General features: G+C 33.6%; 1 protein-coding gene across 1 annotated transcript in view; it reads right to left on the bottom strand.

Moving 5' to 3' along the window:
- Nucleotides 1-18,813, bottom strand: part of LOC131032421 (uncharacterized) — an 86,215-nt gene extending 67,402 nt beyond the window's left edge. Inside the window, exon 1 of the mRNA XM_059211573.1 lies at nucleotides 18,373-18,813. Coding sequence (XP_059067556.1) covers nucleotides 18,373-18,813 — 441 coding nt within the window. The remainder of the gene's footprint in view (nucleotides 1-18,372) is intronic.
- Between the last annotated feature and the right edge of the window lie 1,079 nt (nucleotides 18,814-19,892).

Genomic DNA, 19,892 nt, shown 5'->3' with positions numbered 1-19,892 from the left:
CGCTCTCTGTCATGGCCACCTCCTCCACCTCCATAGACCTTGTATACACACACACATGCAAGAAAAATAAACCCTAACCTTATTTTCGAGTTAGGGTAGAGGCAAATAGATAGAAAGGAAATAAAGGCTGAGTTTATAGTTTTAAAAAGCAAAGGAATAAAACAAACCCTAGTTAGGGTTATAAAAGAGAATAATAATAAAATAAATAATAAGGGAGGGGAAAGATAGCTTCTCAAAATTTGAATTGAGTTATCCCCATTTGTTAAATTATATTTTTAACTTGGGGTTGGCTTTTGTTTTAGGAATATGATTATTTATAGTCATATTATTCTCATTTTAAGGGTAGATTTTATTGAATAATTTATTAAGGAAACAGTTTAAATAGTATGTTGATTTAAATTATGTTTAAAAGTATCTAACCGGTTAATAGATTTTCTTAACTTAAAACATGTAGAGAATATTAATACTGTGTACCGGTAAGCAAGTAACGCAATAAACAGAGATAAAACAACCACATGAAAAACACACCATAACACAAGGATTTAACGAGGAAACCCGGTGTGGGAAAAACCTTGGTGGGATTTGTGACCCACAATATTCACTTACTGGCCAATAAGAGAATATTACTGCTACAAGAGGGGCCTGCACATGTAGGAAGGTCAACTGCCTAGAGCTCACTGCTCAAATACAAAATAGGAACTCTCACTAGCTTACAAAATGGATTATATAAATCCAGTGTCTTGTATTGCTTCCAAATAGCATCTATAATGCCAGATCCAGTACCGATTTTTGCTCTACTTCTTACATAAACCCTTAACCTATAATTTAGATAATAGGTCTACCTTATTTCGCCTAATTACATTCCTCTTACTTACTTACAAATGTTCTACAATGATCTCTCTTATATAAGAGTCATTTTATAACTTGCCAAGTCGGCTTACAATGATTTTAAAAATAATAAACAAAATATATTACAACAAAAATCATGTCGGCCTTTGTGCTAGTATGCTACCTTTCACTGCCAGTGCCGATGATCTGAGTGCCGGTGTAGAGTTTGATCTTGCTAGTGCTAGTGGAATGCCTTGTTGGTGTCATAGGATTGTAAGGTTGCCATCAATGACAAAACCTTCAATCACCTACAATGTCTCATTGGAGTGTGCATATGCCAACATTGATTTAAATTAAGTTTAAAAGTATTTTGAATGTCAATATTTATTAAATTTGGGGATTATTTATTTTAGAGAAATAATTTACTCCTTTTGAGTAAATTTATTAAAAAGGTTTATTGATGGAAATTTTTATTAAGTTTAATGATTTAACTTTAAACCTAGAGGTAAGGTATATCTTGAATATTAAATATTTATATTAATGTTTGGAGGATTAACATATTACAACTTGATTTAAGTGGTATAGATACTTTTGTAGAAATTTTAATGGTATTTATAATTAAATAGAAGAATTTAATATAGGTTATTAAAAGTTTATTTGAAAGGGGATATTGTAGTGAAATTATATATATTCCTAAAATAAGTCAATGAACTTGGTCTTGCGAACTTATTTAACCCAGGTGAAACCTTATATTAAATAAATTGATTAACATATTAACGTTTGGCACTCCAATTTTATTTGCCCAATTAATTAATACTATTACGCTAATTCGTATTAATAATTAATTAATAGAATCAAGATTTAATTAAGTTATAAAGGAAGGATGTACTAACGATGATGGAGGAAACTTGTTATTAGATAAATAATTGATATTGAATCAAGTAATTATATTATGTCTATTTAGTAGAAGTTGATCTAATTAAATATTATAAAATGCAACTAAAATAAAAGGGACATTTGAGTGAATTTATTATTGTCCTTATAAAATTAATTTGTTCCTCTTGGTAATAGGAGTTATCGTAATAGTTACGTAAGTAATAATCTAATTCTATCATCTAGGAGTTATATCAAAACCTAAGGCTTCTAGCTAAATTTTATTTCGTCGCTCTATTTAGAAACCCATTTTAATACCAATTAAGGTTTCATTAGAACAACTTGTTAAGTTGTCACAACTAATTAAGCATAGGATGCATATAATTAAGTGTTCAAAAAAAAAATTGTTGTTTGTGTTTTTGCCCAAAAATTTGGGCACGACATTTTGGTATCAGAGCCCTAGGTTCATACACTGGTGAACATGGGCTACATTCATAACTTAGTTGAACCAAACTATGGCTTTGAAGTATAACACCTAGGTGGAAACTTGTGAAATAACAAAGTGAAACATAAGTGAAAGTTCTTTTAAACCAACATATCAACGTATATCAATTCTAGGGGTTCCAAGGGTCACTAAAAGCCCTGAAATTTGAAACTTATTAGTCATAATGTTTATGGCACAATAAGACCCCAAAGGCTACAAAATTTTTGAATTATATATATAAATTAAGAATATTTTTGGTGTTTAATAACGGAAATTAGATCCTTAGTGCTTATGAGGTTCCCATTCAATTGGAACCTAAACACAATAATTGCCCTAAGCAAATCAAGTATGAGGAGTTAATTCTTCAATAAAATACCTCTGATGGTAACTAAGAGAATACCATCCATCGAGGTATGTTCTAGACGTGGCAAGTCAAGAAAGAGAGTTAAACATGAGATGAAGGCACTATAAACAAGATAATTAAGATAGAGACAGTCTGAGTTAACCTTTTAAGCTATATGAAAATTTTGGTGGTTCGAGAACCAGGACCGCCATTTGAGGCACCAATGAAGAAAAGATAAGAAGTACTCTTGTGAATCTCAGAAAGAAGAATTAACCTATCCTAATAAATAGGTACCTTAAGTGTGTGGTCATGCTAGGTTGCTTATTAAGGATATTTGTTAGACAATTCTCGTAGCAATGCAGAAAAGCTAGTGTTGGATAACCCGAAAGATATGGACTAAAATGATGAATGGAAATCTCCTTGATAAGTGAACCCTAGTAAAACTATAGATGGATTAAAATAAGAACAAAAGGAGACATGAACTTCTTGGGTTAAAACATGTAATTGCAATAAACCCTAAGTTCTTCCGTAGTTATATAATTGGGGAAACAAGCACAATAAACCCACTACTAGTTCCCTTATGGGAAGATAGTCTTGAAAGGACTAAGTAAATGGTGAAACAAGTAGAGAGAATTTGGGAATCATGAAAAATCCCTATTGAATTACAAGGAGTGTAGAAGAATCATGGTCCTATAATCTACGAATGGTTAACTTATATCCGTTCAGAACCTAAGGGAAAAAGTGCAACCCAATCATGGCTAGTTGCCAGGTACAAGACAGTTTGGAACACAATTTAACTGCTTGGTGCAACCGAAGTAGGTTTGTAGATTATGGCACTCAAGTGTGAAAGTATGTGAAACATTAAGTATGGATGAAGCAACATGCAGTTGGAAAGAGCTTATGGAAAGATAGTATAGCAGTATTATAATACCAAAGTTTTAATGAAAATTAATTGGTAGTATAAAATATTTTGCGAGAACAATGATAAGGAGTCGAATTATGTGGTTAGCTAAGGGAGAACTTGGAAATTATAAGAATCTTAAGACGTTGGTAATTATTGGACACCTTTATGTTATGCCGTAATTGGGTAACTTGATATTATGATGATAAGGTGGTTTATGTGGATTGAAGGAAATCGTAAGTTGTGATATGTCAGAATTGGCTAGTAAGTAAATATAAATAATTAATATGGAAAGAGATAACTTCTTTTTACCAAATCTTAATTAAAAGGGTGGGTGTTGGTCACTTCTCGAGTGCACACCCCCTTGATTTCATAAGTTGCATAAGTGATGTAGGAGAGAATAAGTCAACTCTCTATGTTGTTTGAAATATGTCATGAAGTGTGAGGGTAGGAATTAGTTGTCAAGCCTATTGATTTTACTTGTCAATTATTCCACCCCCAATGGTTCTTAACCATAAGTGTTAGTAATTTTGGCAACATGCTCCTACTTAATGAGGACAAGTGAATGTTAGAGGTGAGAATACAAGGAGCTAGCATAAAGTGCTAAGAAAATCATTGATGTCCCTAGTAAAATTATATGATTACATTTTACAAACCCTAAGTGGTTCTAAGTATACGAGTGACAATTTTGTACTGAATTATCAACTGTGTGTGTAAGTAAGACATGAAAGTGTCGATGCATGAGTTACCACGTAATATTGAACCAAGGTTTAGCATATTAAGATAATTAATGGAAGCCCAAGAAGAATGGACAGAGAATGGTAGAGTTAGTGCAATCACCTATTAGATTTTAATTGTGGATGCTAATAACCCTAAATGGATAGCGGATTGTACGGAAAGTGTTGCTTGTAATAGAACTCACATGAAGGTTAATATTAAACATGATCTATAAAACGATTGGATCTCTTGTGTATAAGATTTTATTTTGTAAATAATAAAGGAATATAGATAATCTAAGAACCTTATGAGTCTAATAATCACTTCCTAACACACTCAGGAAGTGTGATCTTGGGTGATATGTTGCGGTTACTCCCTATAGTATGACTAGTATGGTCATCTTGTTTGAGTTTTGATTCATCATTGTTTTCAACTTTCTTTGAATAGTATATTGTCACCTAGGGTCTAGTACTTTATATATATATATATATATATATAATGAAGGACCACTAAATTTATGTTTCTTTATTGGAGCTATGGCACTTGCCATGTTGCTAGTTTTAATATCTTTCAATTGCCAGCATTTTTTTCCTCTTTTTATTGGACTTGGAAAAAGTAACTTTTATTTTTCTTCTAAAGTGTCAAGTGGCCATTTTGACGGTTGATATAGCTATCCCTAGTGATGTGATTTGTGTAATGTCTATCATGTTCATTGAACCACTGATAGTGTGTCAAGGGAGAATACTGCAAGGAGTGAAATTAGGCACAAAGAATTAACAAAGGATGTTATATCAAATTAAGATAAAGGAAGGAATATCCTCCTAAATAAAATTATTTGCGAGTAATCTAAGCGAGAAAATTTATAACAAAAAAAAAATGTGATCTAGACCTAATGAATTGTGAAAGTGATGATAATTGTAGACTTGTGAGTTTGGCATGTGTATGGAGATGTTTGCGTGGATGATATCTAAATTTAGTATTATTATTTTTCATCACTCCCTTTCAAACGGGATGGTTATATACCTTAATGTTTGAGGTTTGCGAATAATGTACCCTATGTAACTTAAACCTTGGTGTCTAGAAATATAAACATTGTAAGCCCTAGTGGTAGAAAACTACCCTATATAGGGGTGGATTTGAAGAACTTAAACTTGATTATCCCTTGTTGCCTTTGGATGTGGGAAGAAATCATGCACCTAGGATGGTTTAACAAATATTTTATTAACACCCTAATGAGGCGCCTTAATGTAGAATGAGTAGATTCATTTTGGTTTAAGTGTGATGTCAAATTTTTTAAGTAACATGCATGGACAAGAATTGCAGTGGTATAAACATATTTTAAAATGAATCCTAAACAAAGTATGACTCCTAGAAAATTTAATATGTGTAACTTTGAATAAGGGAGTTGAGTGTTATTGATATGATTTGGATGGTGCATTAATGTAAATTGTTGAAAGATAAAATTTTGTAAACACCTACCTGAGATTGAAGGGAAGTGTAATAAACATACTAAGAATTTAACCTTATGAAGATAGTAAGCTAATTACAATAATAAGTTGGTTTTGGTATTGCATTTTTCTAGTCAACAAGATAAGACTTAGAGTAACTTATTGAAATTGTGGGAAATGTTATGTCCCTATTACGTATTCTACTCATGCGACTTCTAGGAGTAAGTCGAATTCTAGGGGAGGAGGATGTAGAGCCCTCCCCGATCAAGCTCTGGTTAACTTAGTTGACCATGGTTGACCTTATTTATAAATTCTATAATTCAATAGGATGGGTTATGTTAGATGGATAGATTGGTGAGAAAAGTAATTGAATCAAGTTACATAATCTTTTCTCCTTGTGGTGTACATTTTGATGTGTTATAGATTTGAAATCCTATATAATCCATTGATTTGATAATATTGATCTGACGTATGTCAACTATATCTGAATTTCCAGGGCTTTATTACAATGTTAGAAATTATGATGCATGCCTTATGAATGGTTGGAATTTATGAGGATTATGATAATTGCTTTATATGGATTGCATTGTTTTATGGTAAATTGATTTGTACGATATCAATTGTATGCAAAGTGATTGATTTGTATTCTTATTTATGTGTTTAATATTATATGAGGCTATTTGGGAATTACTAATGTGTAATTGAGATGCACAGGAAAATTATCCATGTGACCATGGAAACATTATGGAGAATCAAGCCTAGACCTTTGTACGTTCATAAAACTAGGGGTTGTCTATTTGGAGAGACAACACCCCGTATGTACCGTATTGTATTTGTAAATGTAAATGTTTGCATGTGTGTTAAATTGTATTTATTAAATTGTTTAAAACCAACAAGAGACAATTTCCATGTGTAAATTAAGTAATGTATTTTATTGTGTCACTTGACACATGTGCTAAATAGTGTTTTGATTTGACATGTCTCTTGGAGGGAAATTGTTTCAACCCAAGCCTTTTTCAAATATCTGAGTGTGGTCCCAAATTTGCCTTGGGTAAAGAGTCTTTGGGGTGGTCAACTCAATTTTGACCCGTAGGTTAACTTCAATTGGGTTTCTAAGGGGTCAAATGGACTCCTAGGGTTAGTTTAGGGGTTTTTCCAAAGGTCCATAGGGTATACCTATGGGTTAGGGGTATTTTTAAGCATGTAACCACTCCCATGTGACTGATTTGACCCTTCAAAAATTAGTTTTCCCAAGATAAGCGAAAATCTAACTTGGAGGATTCTTCCTTGGTTAGATAACCTTCTTCGTATGTGTCAATCATTTTCCCCATTCCATTTCCCTTTTTGAGGTGCCTTGGTTAGGGAGTGTGTAAGGCTTTGGGAAGACCAACCAGTGAGAGCTCTCACTCTATCCAAGAGGTTGGAAAGAGTGAGTGAAGCCTTCTTAAGCAAGGGATTGAGACTTAGGAAGCCAATCACCCACTCTCCATCTTTGGAGACTAGATCTTGCAGTTTTGAAACAAGTTTAGGGGAGAATTTTTGGCTAAGTGTTGAAGGAAAGAAGTGTGGATTTGGGCTGCTCTTCTCCAAACTATCCCTTGTAAACCCTTGGTAGATTCAAGGTTGGTTCAATCTCTTACTTTCTATGTTGAAACTTTGTTTTGAAAGATTGCTCGGATGTAGTTTTTTTCTTCCCTTGTGTTTTATTTGTGAAGATATGTATGTGATATTTCACTTATTTTTTTGGCTATGCATTTACTTTTGTTTTGGGAGTATACAAGGCCATCTTACCCTTGGGAGGATAGAGTGGTCTTGGGGGTGGAAGTTTGTTTGACAGCCTTAGAGTGAGAGGCTCTCTTTAAGAGAGTGATCTCAAGGGTTTGTTTATGTGACCCTTGCTGCATAGTTTTGTTTATGCATTTGGGGGTCATAAGGGGAGATATTATGGCATGTTTGCCTTGGGGGTTATAAGGATGTGGGGTCAAGTTGGACTTGTGATGTGTTCTTGGTTGCCATGAGATGGCTTATGATCTACTATGTTGCAGTTTCTCCTCAAGGTACTTAGTCCACTTCCACGCTTGTAAAAATCACATTATGTGATGATATTAGTCCTTGGGATGGGAATATGTTTGTCATGTGTTTTCCATGCTTATATGTGTATTGCTTGATTGTAACCCATCTATGTCTTGGTTCTCCAAGCTCTGGGGTGGCTTCTAGTAAGCCTAGGTTAGGAGGTGAGCCCTCCATGGTCACAACCTTAAGATTTTGTAATGTAGGTTTGCTTGGAGAAGAAGAAAAAGGAAAGCTAGGAGATGCTACAATATTATTTATTTGAGTTGCAAATGAAAATGTATTTATTTATTTGAGTCCTCATTTAATAGAAATGAGAGGCTAAGTGGGGTTTTCACCCTTTTGTAAAAACTACTATGTTGAAAATGAAAGTATTCTCTATTTCATGTTTGTTTTAAAAAGAAAAGAAATGCACTATTTTGATTGTTATTGCAAAATGAAATATATATTTATGGATTAAGCTTTCTATAGTTCTCGAAATAATATATGTTGTATTTATGTTTTTTGAAAATAAAAGTCTTTTCTCTCCCCTTTATGCATATTGAATATGATGGAAATGAATGAATACTATAGCATGAATATTAGTGGAAAGAAAATAATTCCCTTACTCTTATTTAATTATTACAAATGCAAATATGGTTAAATAGACATTAGAAGTATAACAGTTTTGCATTGTACGTAATGGTCATGTTTTAAAGTGTTTTCTAGACTATTTTAATGCCGCTGTAATTTTATTTACTGCTATCATTTATTCAAAAAAAAATGCAGAAAATAAAAGTAGATGAATTAATATTTTCCTATAGTTAACTATGTAACATTAAAAATGAAAAGAAATACATAGATTCCAACATGTGTTAATTTGCCTTCTGCGTTTAGAAAAGATAGGCTTAAACATGAAAGAGAAAGCTATGTTTTATTTTATCATTTCTAGCAGTCATTTAATATCACGATATTTTTTAACCTATTTACATGACTTATACTTTGAAACTATTGAAAAGAAAATAGTTAGTTTAAATGCTTTATATTAAGAATAAAACAAGGATAAAATCTAATGTATACATATTAAAATAAATCATACTTAAGAAAGAAAATGATGTCTATATTTTATTAATTCCTGCATGTTTTAAAAAGTATATATAAAAAAAAAATCTAACCCTAAATATCCCTTTGAGATATATATATATATTTAAAAATGTTAAAATAAATAAATAAATAAATAACGAGCAACAAGGATTTTGCGGCCACTGTGGACTTCCATAGCGGGCAGCTTCCGCCACTTTGGATAGCCAAGTGGGCGGCGTTGTGCCCACCACAGTGGGCGGAGTCGCGTCCGCCACTGTGGACATCCACAGTGGGCGGTGTCGGCGCCACCACTGTGGGTATCCACAGTGGGTCATGTCGAGGTCGCCATTGTGGATAACCATAGTGAGCGGCATGAGGCCGCCACTATGGTATCCACAGTGGTGCCTTTTGGCCCCTTCGCCCCGCCATGGTTGTCTCGCCTCGCTCTCCGCCATGGCCACCTCCTCCACCTCCATAGACCCTGCGTACACACACACATGCAAGAAAAATAAACCCTAACCCTATTTTCGGGTTAGGGTAGAGGCAAATAGATAGAAATGAAATAAAGGTTGAGTTTATAGTTTTAAAAAGCAAAGGAATAAAAAAAACCCTAGTTAGGGTTATAAAAGAGAATAATAATAAAATAAATAATAAGGGGGGGGGAAAGATAGCTTCTCAAAATTTGAATTGAGTTATCCCCATTTGTTAAATTATATTTTTAACTTGGGGTTGGCTTTTGTTTTAGGAATATGATTATTTATAATCATATTATTCTCATTTTAAGGGTAGATTTTATAGAAGAAGTTATTAAGGAAACAGTTTAAATAGTATGTTGATTTAAATTAAGTTTAAAAGTATTTTGAATGTCAATATTTATTAAATTTGGGATTATTTATTTTAGAGAAATAATTTACTCCTTTTGAGTAAATTTATTAAAAAGGTTTATTGATGGAAATTTTTATTAAGTTTAATGATTTAACTTTAAGCCTAGAGGTAAGGTATATCTTGAATATTAAATATTTATATTAATGTTTGGAGGATTAACATATTACAACTTGATTTAAGTGGTGTAGATACTTTTAAAAAAAATTTAATGGTATTTATAATTAAATGGAAGAATTTAATATAGGTTATTAAAAGTTTATTTGAAAGGGGATATTGTAGTGGAATTATATATATTCCTAAAATAAGTCAATGAACTTGGTCTTGCGAACTTATTTAACCCAGGTGAAACCTTATATTAAATAAATTGATTAACATATTAACGTTTGACACTCCAATTTTATTTTCTCAATTAATTAATACTATTAAGTTAATTCATATTAATAATTAATTAATAGATGCAAGATTTAATTAAGTTATAAAGGAAGGATGTAATAACGATGATGGAGGAAACTTGTTATTAGATAAATAATTGATATTGAATCAAGTAATTTTATTATGTCTATTTAGTAGAAGTTGATCTAATTAAATATTATAAAACGCAACTGAAATAAAAGGGACATTTGAGTGAATTTATTATTGTCCTTATAAAATTAATTTGTTCCGTTTGGTAATAGGAGTTATCGTAATTGTTACGTAAGTAATAATTTAATTCTATCATCTAGGAGTTATATCGAAACCTAAGGCTTCTAGCTAAATTTTATTTCATCACTCTCTTTAGAAACCCATTTTGATACCAATTAAGGTTTCGTTAGAACAACTTGTTAAGTTGTCACAACTAATTAAGCATAGGATGCATATAATTAAGAATTCAAAAAAAAAAATTGTTGCTTGTGTTTTTGCTCAAAAGTTTGGGCATGACACTTACCCTATCAATGCATCCTATGAACTTAACCTGATCAATAAAACAATGCCAATTATTCACCTTGATCTCATTGATTGGGACTAGAAAGATCCCCCACACTTTGACACCTTCTAAAATGATGATGTAATCATAGACTTTCCTTAATTACAGGATGATATACCAAGCGGGGATCACAAAGCTGGGTATGCCATTGAACTTAATAGCACGACTTGCTTTGGAGAGAATGTCAAACCTTTTAGTCACAAAAATATTACAATCAAATTAGGATCCTCAAGTGAAAACCACACTATGGCACTTATGGAAACAAAAAAAGTAAAAAAAAAGGATGTATCCAATGGTGTAAACCTCTCTGAGGTGCCTGAGGATGGAAGGTTTGACATTATCCCCTTTAGAATTAATTAGGAGATATCTTCTATTCTCATAGAAGAAATAGAGGAAGTCAATCTGGGGGCACCATAAAATCCGCACATACTACATTTAGCAAGAATCACTGACTCTAGCAGAAGATCCTGATTTTATAGAGTTCTTTCACAAGAAACAAATGAATTTTGCATGGTCATATGTAGACATGTCAGGCCTTGATTCAGAACTAGTAATGCATCACTTAACACTACCAGTAAAACAAAAGCTCAGAAAGATGAATCTTCATATCGCACTATTAGTCAAAGCTGAACTCAAAAAGCTATTAGATGTGGGTTTCATAAGACCCATTGACTATGCAAAATGGATCTCCAACCTTGTAACAGTGACAAAACCAATTGGGGAAATCCGTATCTATATAGATTTTATAGATCTCAACAAAGCATGTCCTAAGGACAACTTCCCTCTTCCAAACATTGATATGATCATGGACCTCACAACAGGACATGCAATGCTATCACTCATGGATGGATTTTTAGGATACAACTAGATAAATATTGCTCTAGAGGATCAACACAAAATAAGTTTTACATGCCCATGGGGTACCTACTATTGGAATTTAATGTCATTCAGTCTCAAGAATGCCAGTGCCACATATGAAAGGGAAATGACTACTATCTTCCATGACATGATGCATATACTAATGGAAGACTATGTGGATGATTTACTATCCAAATCATTAAAAAGAGAGGGTCACCTCATTGTACTCGACAAAATCTAAAATAGAATGGAGCAATATAATCTATGCCTTGATCTAAAGAAGTGTGTCTTTGGAGTAACCTCCAGGAAGCTCCTAAGATACATTGTTTTAAATAAAGGAATTGAGGTGGATCTCACAAAGGTCAAAGCAACTATGGAAATGCCACCTCCTAGGAACATCAGTCAATTAAGAACATTACAAGGAAGGCTACAATAAATTCGATGGTTCATTGCACAATTGGTTGACAAATGTCATCCCTTCACACATTTGCTTCGCAAAAATGTCCATTTCAAATGGGAATATAATTGTCAACAAGCATTCCAACAGCTAAAGGACTACCTAATGATGCCATCATTACTGACACCATCATCTCCAGATAGGCCATTATTGTTATACATATCAGCTACAACTACGACCTTAGGCATCCTACTTGCATAATATAATGCAGAAGGCAAAGAATGTGCAGTATACTACATATCCAAAAAACTGGTGGGGTATGGACTCAATTATACCCCTATTGAATGAGCTTGTCTAGCCATCATTTTAGCAACAACCAAACTGAAGCACTACATGCTAACACATAAGATACAACTCATTTCCAAGATAGATCCACTCAAGTACCTACTTAGTAAAGCAATAAAGATGAGTATGTATTAGCTTATATGAATTGCACACAAGCTACACATTTTGGAAGGTTTTAAGATGAAAATCTCAAAACCAATAAAGATTTTGTGTGGTAATACAAGTGCAATAAACATTTCTAAAAATCCTATTTTGCACGCAAGGACTAAGCACATTGAATTGAAGTATCACTTCTTGAGGGAAAAAGTTCAAAGTAAATATGTTATCTTGGAGAAAGTTTCTACCAAGGAGCAGCTTGCGGATATCTTTATCAAACCTCTGCCTAAGACCACTTTTGAGTATCTTAGAAGTTAATTGGGGGTTGTTCCTCTTCATGAAGTTAATTGAGCATGAATTTGATTGCATCTGTCCCCGAATTAATTGTAGAATCTTACATGGATTGATGAAGAAGTGGATATATTCCATAGCGGGAGCATCAAGTTGCAGTATGTTGTTGATGCACAATGGGAGCAAAATTACATGTTTTTACTTTCACTTTGTCATTGTTGTCAAAGGGAGAGAAGAATTATGTGATTGAGGAGAAGAATTATGTGTCTGATTAGGTGAACCAGCGGCAGGCTGAAGACAGACAGAGCAAGGTGAATACTTGGTAATGTAAACCAAGATTCCTATTCACCAATCTCAGCAGCAACCAGAAGCGTTGATATTTGTATTGCCATAAATGCCAAAGGGGGAGATTGCTGGCATTTTTAGTTTGTTGGCATTTTGCATATAATTGCATTAATGATATGTTGTCATTGATGTCAATTGAACCGGTAATGGTATTCATGTTATTGTTGATATTGTTGTTTTTGATATTGGCTAGTAATCAGTAAGAAGAGCTTTATGGAAGATGTTGTAAACTGGTATGTTAAGTTTGTGAGTTGAACCGGTAAACTGGTGTAAAGGGTTAAACCTTTCTATGCAATATAATTGGTAAACCCTATCAGTTGTTAAACCCTAACGGATCAAGTTTATTGGTTTGTTATCTGATGAACGGTAATGATGGAGACACATGTGATCATTGTATGAGGATAAGTTCAGATTGTTTTGGTGCGTTTGTTTGATGTCTAGGGAAGGAGAAAAGTGGATTGCATCTAATGCATAGTGCATGATAAGTTACAAAGTCCAATGAAGTGGTGATCATAGAGTTGTTGGAATTTTCTTGAAGAATGTGAAGAGATTGTTATGATTTCTAACAGTCAAGATTGTACCGACTTGTTTGTAATATCAATGATGAGAATTAGGTTTTTGTTGTGTTACCAACCTAATTGATTTGTATTTAAGATCGATGAAGTTGTTTGTAAAATTTGTTGGCAAGATTGGTGAGAACCTATTGAGTGTGTAGTTGCCTAACCGGTGAATGGATCTGCACTTTGAGTAAAGGAAGATTGAAGCTTAAAATGATCTAGTCAAGCAAATGTAGTGCTATTTAGACAAATCAAGAAAACCTATTGTTTTCTAACAATTACAACAGAAGTGAAATCCCTTAACTGGGTAAGCTCTAAGAAGCTTCGTTACTTATTAAATCCTCTAACAAGGTGGTCCATTAGCTTGGTTTCTTAAATCCTCCAGCAAGGTTACTCCTAATAGGGTATTGTTCTTTTTCATCAAGGAATATTTGTAAATCCCTTAACCGGGTGATTCCTAACTAGAACTAGTTCTTAATAGGACTTATTGTAAAGCTTTAATAGGCTTGGCTCCTAACAGGGCAAAGTTTAGAAGATTTCAGATAGCTATCCTTGTGAGTCTCATCTCATTGTGGTTTTTACCTATTTGGGTTTTTGACATATAAACATTTGTGTCAAGTGGTGAATATTTTTGTGGTTATGATCTTATTTGTTGATTTGATTAACTTCTGATAAGGCATGATAACTAGAAGCATTGAGAGATGAATATGTTGAGATATGGTTAAGCATTGTTGATGTTTACAAGATTGGAGTTGTTTACTATTAAGTTGTTATAACAGTCAAACCGATTAATGTCAAGTATTCTTATGAATATTGATCTTGACTGTGATATGTTTACTTTGAGTGACTGAATTTGAGTTTGGGAACTTTGTATCAGTTTTTTAGTATACTGATTCACCCCCCCCTCCCTCTAAGTATTCTAGTGGATACTTATTCTTTCATCATACCATCAGGCACTACATGCTAACACATAAGATACAACTCATTGCCAAGATAGATCCACTCAAGTACCTACTCAGTAAAGCAACACTATCAGGTTGTTTGGCAAACTGGGCTATGCTCCTCAGTGAATTTGACATAGAGTATGTCGACTACAAAGCAATCAAAGGGAAAGTCATTGCAGATCAGTTGGTCGAAGTACCACTCATAGGAGACCATCTGCTCATCTCAAATTTCCCAAATGAAGAAATATTGATAGTACTACCATCATGGCAATGGGTGTTATATTTTGATGGCTCATACACTAGACATGGTTCTGGAGCCGGCATTACTTTTATCACACCTCAAGGTGATAGCATTCCAAAATCATATCGGCTCACATTCCCATGCACAAATAACATAGCAGAATCTAAAGCCTTGATCACAAGACTAGGCATGGTCATGTAGTGGAACTTAAAGGAGCTACAGGTCTTTGGTGATTCACAATTGGTAATCTAATAGGTCAATGATGAATACCAAACTAAGGATTATAAGCTCATGCCTTACAAGAAAATGGTTGATAGCTTCAAAGAATTATTTCCAGCTATCACTTTTGAGTAGATTCCTCGAGATCATAACAGAGTTGTCGATGTAATGGCTACCATAGCTTCTCCCATCAATCTTCCACATAGCTCAAGACGCTATGAGTTCTTACTTGAACAAATTTGGATCCCTGCTTATGATATCCTGAAATCCAAGACGATTTGTCAATGTTAGATACTTGATCGGTCCCAAAGACACTGAGAGGGGGGGGGTGAAGAAGTGTCATACCAGTTTATGAAATATTTAAACTTGTTTGCAAATTTACAACCCAAATTAATGTAATATTAAACAAGCAATCAAGCAATAAAGAGAAATAAGAGAGACAACATCAATGCACACTATAAAACAAGATATTTTGGCGAGGAAACCCGGTAGGGGAAAAAACTCGGTGGGATTTGTGACCCACAATATTTACTCACTGGCCAATATGAATAAATATTACTGATACAATAGGGGCCTGCACATGCAGGAAGGCCAACAGCCTAGAGTTCACTCCTCAATCACAACAAGGAGTCACATTGACTACAAAATTGGATGATTAAATCCAATGACAATGTACTGCTCAAATTAGCATCTACAATTCTTGATTTCATATCGGTTTAAGCTCTGTCAAATACGTCTCCCACAAACCTTTCTTCTCTTTTCTCTGCTCTTATTCGCTCATCAAAATTATTACATCAAAATGCATATACATATATTCACTCTCATAATCCACTTGCATTGATTACCTATGCATACTTGTCACACTTTTTACATACCTATGTCACTTACAAAATGACCTATAAGATCTCATACATATATGAGTCTTTACAATACATCATGTCGGCTATAAAATATGATCACAATATAAAACAATATAATTTCCATGTTGGTTGGGGTGCTGGTAAGATCTTTTGTTGGTGTAGACTGGGTGTCGGTGAGAATAATCTTATTGTGCCTGTCGGTACCGGTAGATTATGCTAGTTGTTGGTGTATGTTGTGAACCATATTACCAATTGGTTGCCATCAATGACAACATCAAATATTCTCATCTGAGTGTAGAATGCCAACAATCTCCCCCTTTGCATTGATGGCAACACTCATGAGAAAAATCCAAAAACTGATATCCAAAAATGAAGTCGAAAACTGATCCAAAAATAGGAGTGCTCCCCCTGAGAAAATGATCTCATCTATTTTTCTCCATACTGCTACTCCCCCTTTGATATCAATGACAAAGGATGTCAAAAAGAATCAAAAAATTCAAAATTCTACCTCATAGACTGTATCTAGTTATGTACAATTTGATTGATATCCACCAAAATCAGATTAAGACTCTGCATGAATTTGGTGTTGTCAGAGATAATGATTTCAGTTTGGTGGATTATACTGGTCAAATAATGCATCTGTTGCTCCAGTGATCTTTCTCCTTGAATTGTTTCTTTAGACAACTTAGTCCACCGAGTTATAAAGTTGTCCAATCTAGGACCAAGTTTTTTTTCAGCTCACATGCCTTCATTCTTATCCTTTCTTTTTCTTTTTCTAGTTTCTCAATCTTTTTCTCAAAAATTGTCATTTCTTGATCAAAAACTAAAGTAAGTTCTGAAGAACTTATCATATTGTCTACTATATCATCAATCTCTTTTTGTGTTTTCTTTATCTCTTCCTCAATATTTTCTGTCAAGTTGTGAAGCTTGCATGCTTCCTTACATAGTTTGTTATATTCCAGAATGGTGGAATTAAGTATCGGTAATAAGGAATCAATGTTCTCAGTACAATCCTTAATAGTTTTTGATGCACTGCAAAATAGGGGAAGGTTAGACTAGAACCTGTGGTGGGATAACACACAAAAAACCAAGAAACCGTTAATGTTAATCAACCAAAAACTAATCTAAGCAGGCATATCAAAAGAGACACCAAAAACATGAAAGAATATTTAACTAGGAAAGTAAATATAATGAGACATCTCCAAATGCCTCCTAACATGCTCTTAGCTCTTTCTTCTTTGTTCCTCTCCTCTCCAAGTTCCAAACTAGTGTAGCTCTCAGTAGCTTTTTGCACTATGGATGCTTATGGAGGTTCAAGATTGAAATGTTTACTCTAAAATACTATGCAAATGTGAATAAAAGCTAATATTAGATGCTATGATGCTAAAATGATTTATTTTAGGCCAAAATAACAAGATATTAGTGGTTTATGTTAAATGCTCTCTAAAATTCTCTATAACTTAGATGCATACAAGTTTTCAGGATTATGACTATGAATGTTGAATGCTTGAGGATTTGAAAATGGGGAATGTGAGCTCTATTTATAGGTAAAATGGAGCAATGGATGGTTGAGATTGAGTAATCTCAACAAGGGTCAGGATTGAATGATATTCAATCCATGTGAGGGCTTTCAACCCAATCTGAAGATGACAAGTGACAATGTGAGATAAGTTGAGAGGAGAGGGAATAAGTATTAAATGTTTGACATGACCTGAGAGTTAACTTGGGAGTCAAGGTCAAGGTTGGGTTGAGTGAATAAATTCTTTATTCAAAGAATAAAGCTTTTATCCAATGGATAAACTCTTGTGCAAAGGCAAAAGAGACAACCATGGTCAAAACAATAAATGCTTGAAGAGACACATGAGCGCAAGTTGAATTAACCATAAATGGTTATGTAAGAGCCATTAATGGTCATGTAAGAGCCATTAGTGGTTTTGGAAGACTTTAGAGGTTAGATTGTTGAACACACAAAGCATTAAATGGTTTTCAAAGACTTTGAAGTCTTTGAGAAGTTACTTCAAGTTGCTTAGGAATGTGACAATAATTAGGGGATTTTTTAGGTTAATTGATTAGGATTAGATAGGTTCTAGAAGAATTTAGGAAGGGCAAGTGGGAGATGGTGGGTGAGAGAAAATAGGATTTTATTTAAAGTAAAATTAATTTATTTCAATAAATGTGTGCAAGTTGCATTTGTAGGAAAATTCAAGTGGGGGTATAAATGATTTAAATAAATGTTTTATTTAATTTATTTGAAAGAGGAAAAGGGGGATTTAATTAAATAAATAGAATTTATTCAATTAATTGATTGTGAATTTGGTATAATGAATTAATTAAAATAAATTAAAATAATTTATTTAATTAATAGGAGAATGTTTGAAGATGAATTAATTAAATATTAATTTAATTAACTAATGGCTAGTGGATTTTTAATCAAATAAATAGCAAATATTCATTTAATTAAACTGGACAGATTTATGTGACTACAGTTTTATTAAAGAATTCATTTTTCTCCTTATTCACCCTTTCCTTAATAGTCTTCTCATTAATCCAAAAGTACATCAGTCACATTTGTAGGCCTGAAATTCATGGTGTAAGTGCTAGGCTCAGCAATAACTTTCTTTTCTTCGGATACTTGTCCAATTGCCTTAACCACTTCTTCCTTATTTTCATCATTGACCTCTTGTTTATCCATTTTTTCTTCCTTTTGTTCACTTTGTGTTTTAATTTTTCTTTCAATCTTACTGTCATCCTTATTCTTTGTCTTGCTAATTGTCAGTTCAACTATGCTCTGTTCAGGTTCTTTCTCTATCGGTTTCTCTACCTTTTGCTGAGTGTCATCATTTGTAGGTTCAGTTTGTGTTTTTACCTCTGCTTTTGCTTGTGCTTCTGTTGGTTTCTCAATGTTAGACTGAGTCGCATCTTGGATGGTATCAGGTTTCTCAACTTGTGTTGGTATCTCAATGTTATGAGAGTCAACAGTGTTGACCGGTGACTCAGAGATCTCAATATTTGCAGCATCAGTTTGTTTTACCTCTATAGTCTCTTTTTCCATGACAATATTGAAGTCTTGTGTGTCCACATTCATGTTAAAAAGAACTTCAAATTCTGGATTGGTGTCATCTCTTGTTATTTCCTCTTCCTTCTCTTCCGGTTGACTGTCACTTTGTACCAGTGCCTCTGTAGTTATTGGTGGGGTGTCCTGTGCTGGTGGAGGAAGGTTATCCTTGACCGTTATATTAGGTACACTACAAATTTTACCTTTACCTTTATTCTTTTGATATACCTTTGTAAAAGACTTATCCATTTTCTATCTATCCTTTTCTTCTTTTTTTTCTCTTTCAACAAAGAATATATCCCACTTGTTTGTTGTTTCATCTGCAATGTCCTTAACTCGGCTTGCCATAAGGCTAACCTATCGGTGACCACTTACAAAAACTGATCGGTTGACTTCTGCAATTAATTCATCAATATCTTGTCAGGAATTGACAGGGTGAACCGCCAACAATGTTTCAACTTTTAATTTCTTATCTAATTCCATAATTGACATCCTTTTATCCTCTAACCTTAAATACAAATCATTGGGCAGATCATCTACAACCTCAATGAAAACTTTCTTGTAGATATCAAGATGTAATATAATTCTTTCCTCTATAATATTTTTATCTGCATCCTTGAAAGAATGATAGAGTTTATTTACATTGCTAAGATTACCTTCTTGTGTGATTTCATTTATCAGTTCCTCTGGTGTCAGAGTGTCTGGTGCCTTAGGTTTTGATTTCTTCTTAGGAGTTTCCTTCTTTTTCGGACCACTAGGCTCTCTTACAACATGTTGCCTCTTTCTTTGTGTCCTTGACTTCTTTAGAGATGGGGTAGGTGTCAGTGAATGTTTCCTTTTCTCCCTTTCAACTCTTTTAAATTCAGTTGCTTTATCACTTTTTGTCTCAGAAGAAGTAACAACCGGGGAAACATGAGCTACTAGTGTCTGCTTTGACTGAATTTTTACTTTAGTGGCAATACCACCAAGACTCATCAAACCTTCTGTAACTTATTTTACTATTTTAGAAGAATCTTTCATGATTTTTTCTATTTTCTTTCTTTCCTTCATCATGACTACATCACTTTCAATTGTTTCAGCACTACCAAATATTTTCTCTCATGGTTCTG

Source organism: Cryptomeria japonica, chromosome 9, assembly GCF_030272615.1.
Source record: "Cryptomeria japonica chromosome 9, Sugi_1.0, whole genome shotgun sequence".
Lineage (NCBI taxonomy): Eukaryota > Viridiplantae > Streptophyta > Pinopsida > Cupressales > Cupressaceae > Cryptomeria > Cryptomeria japonica.
This window is presented reverse-complemented; position numbering and strand designations above follow the sequence as displayed.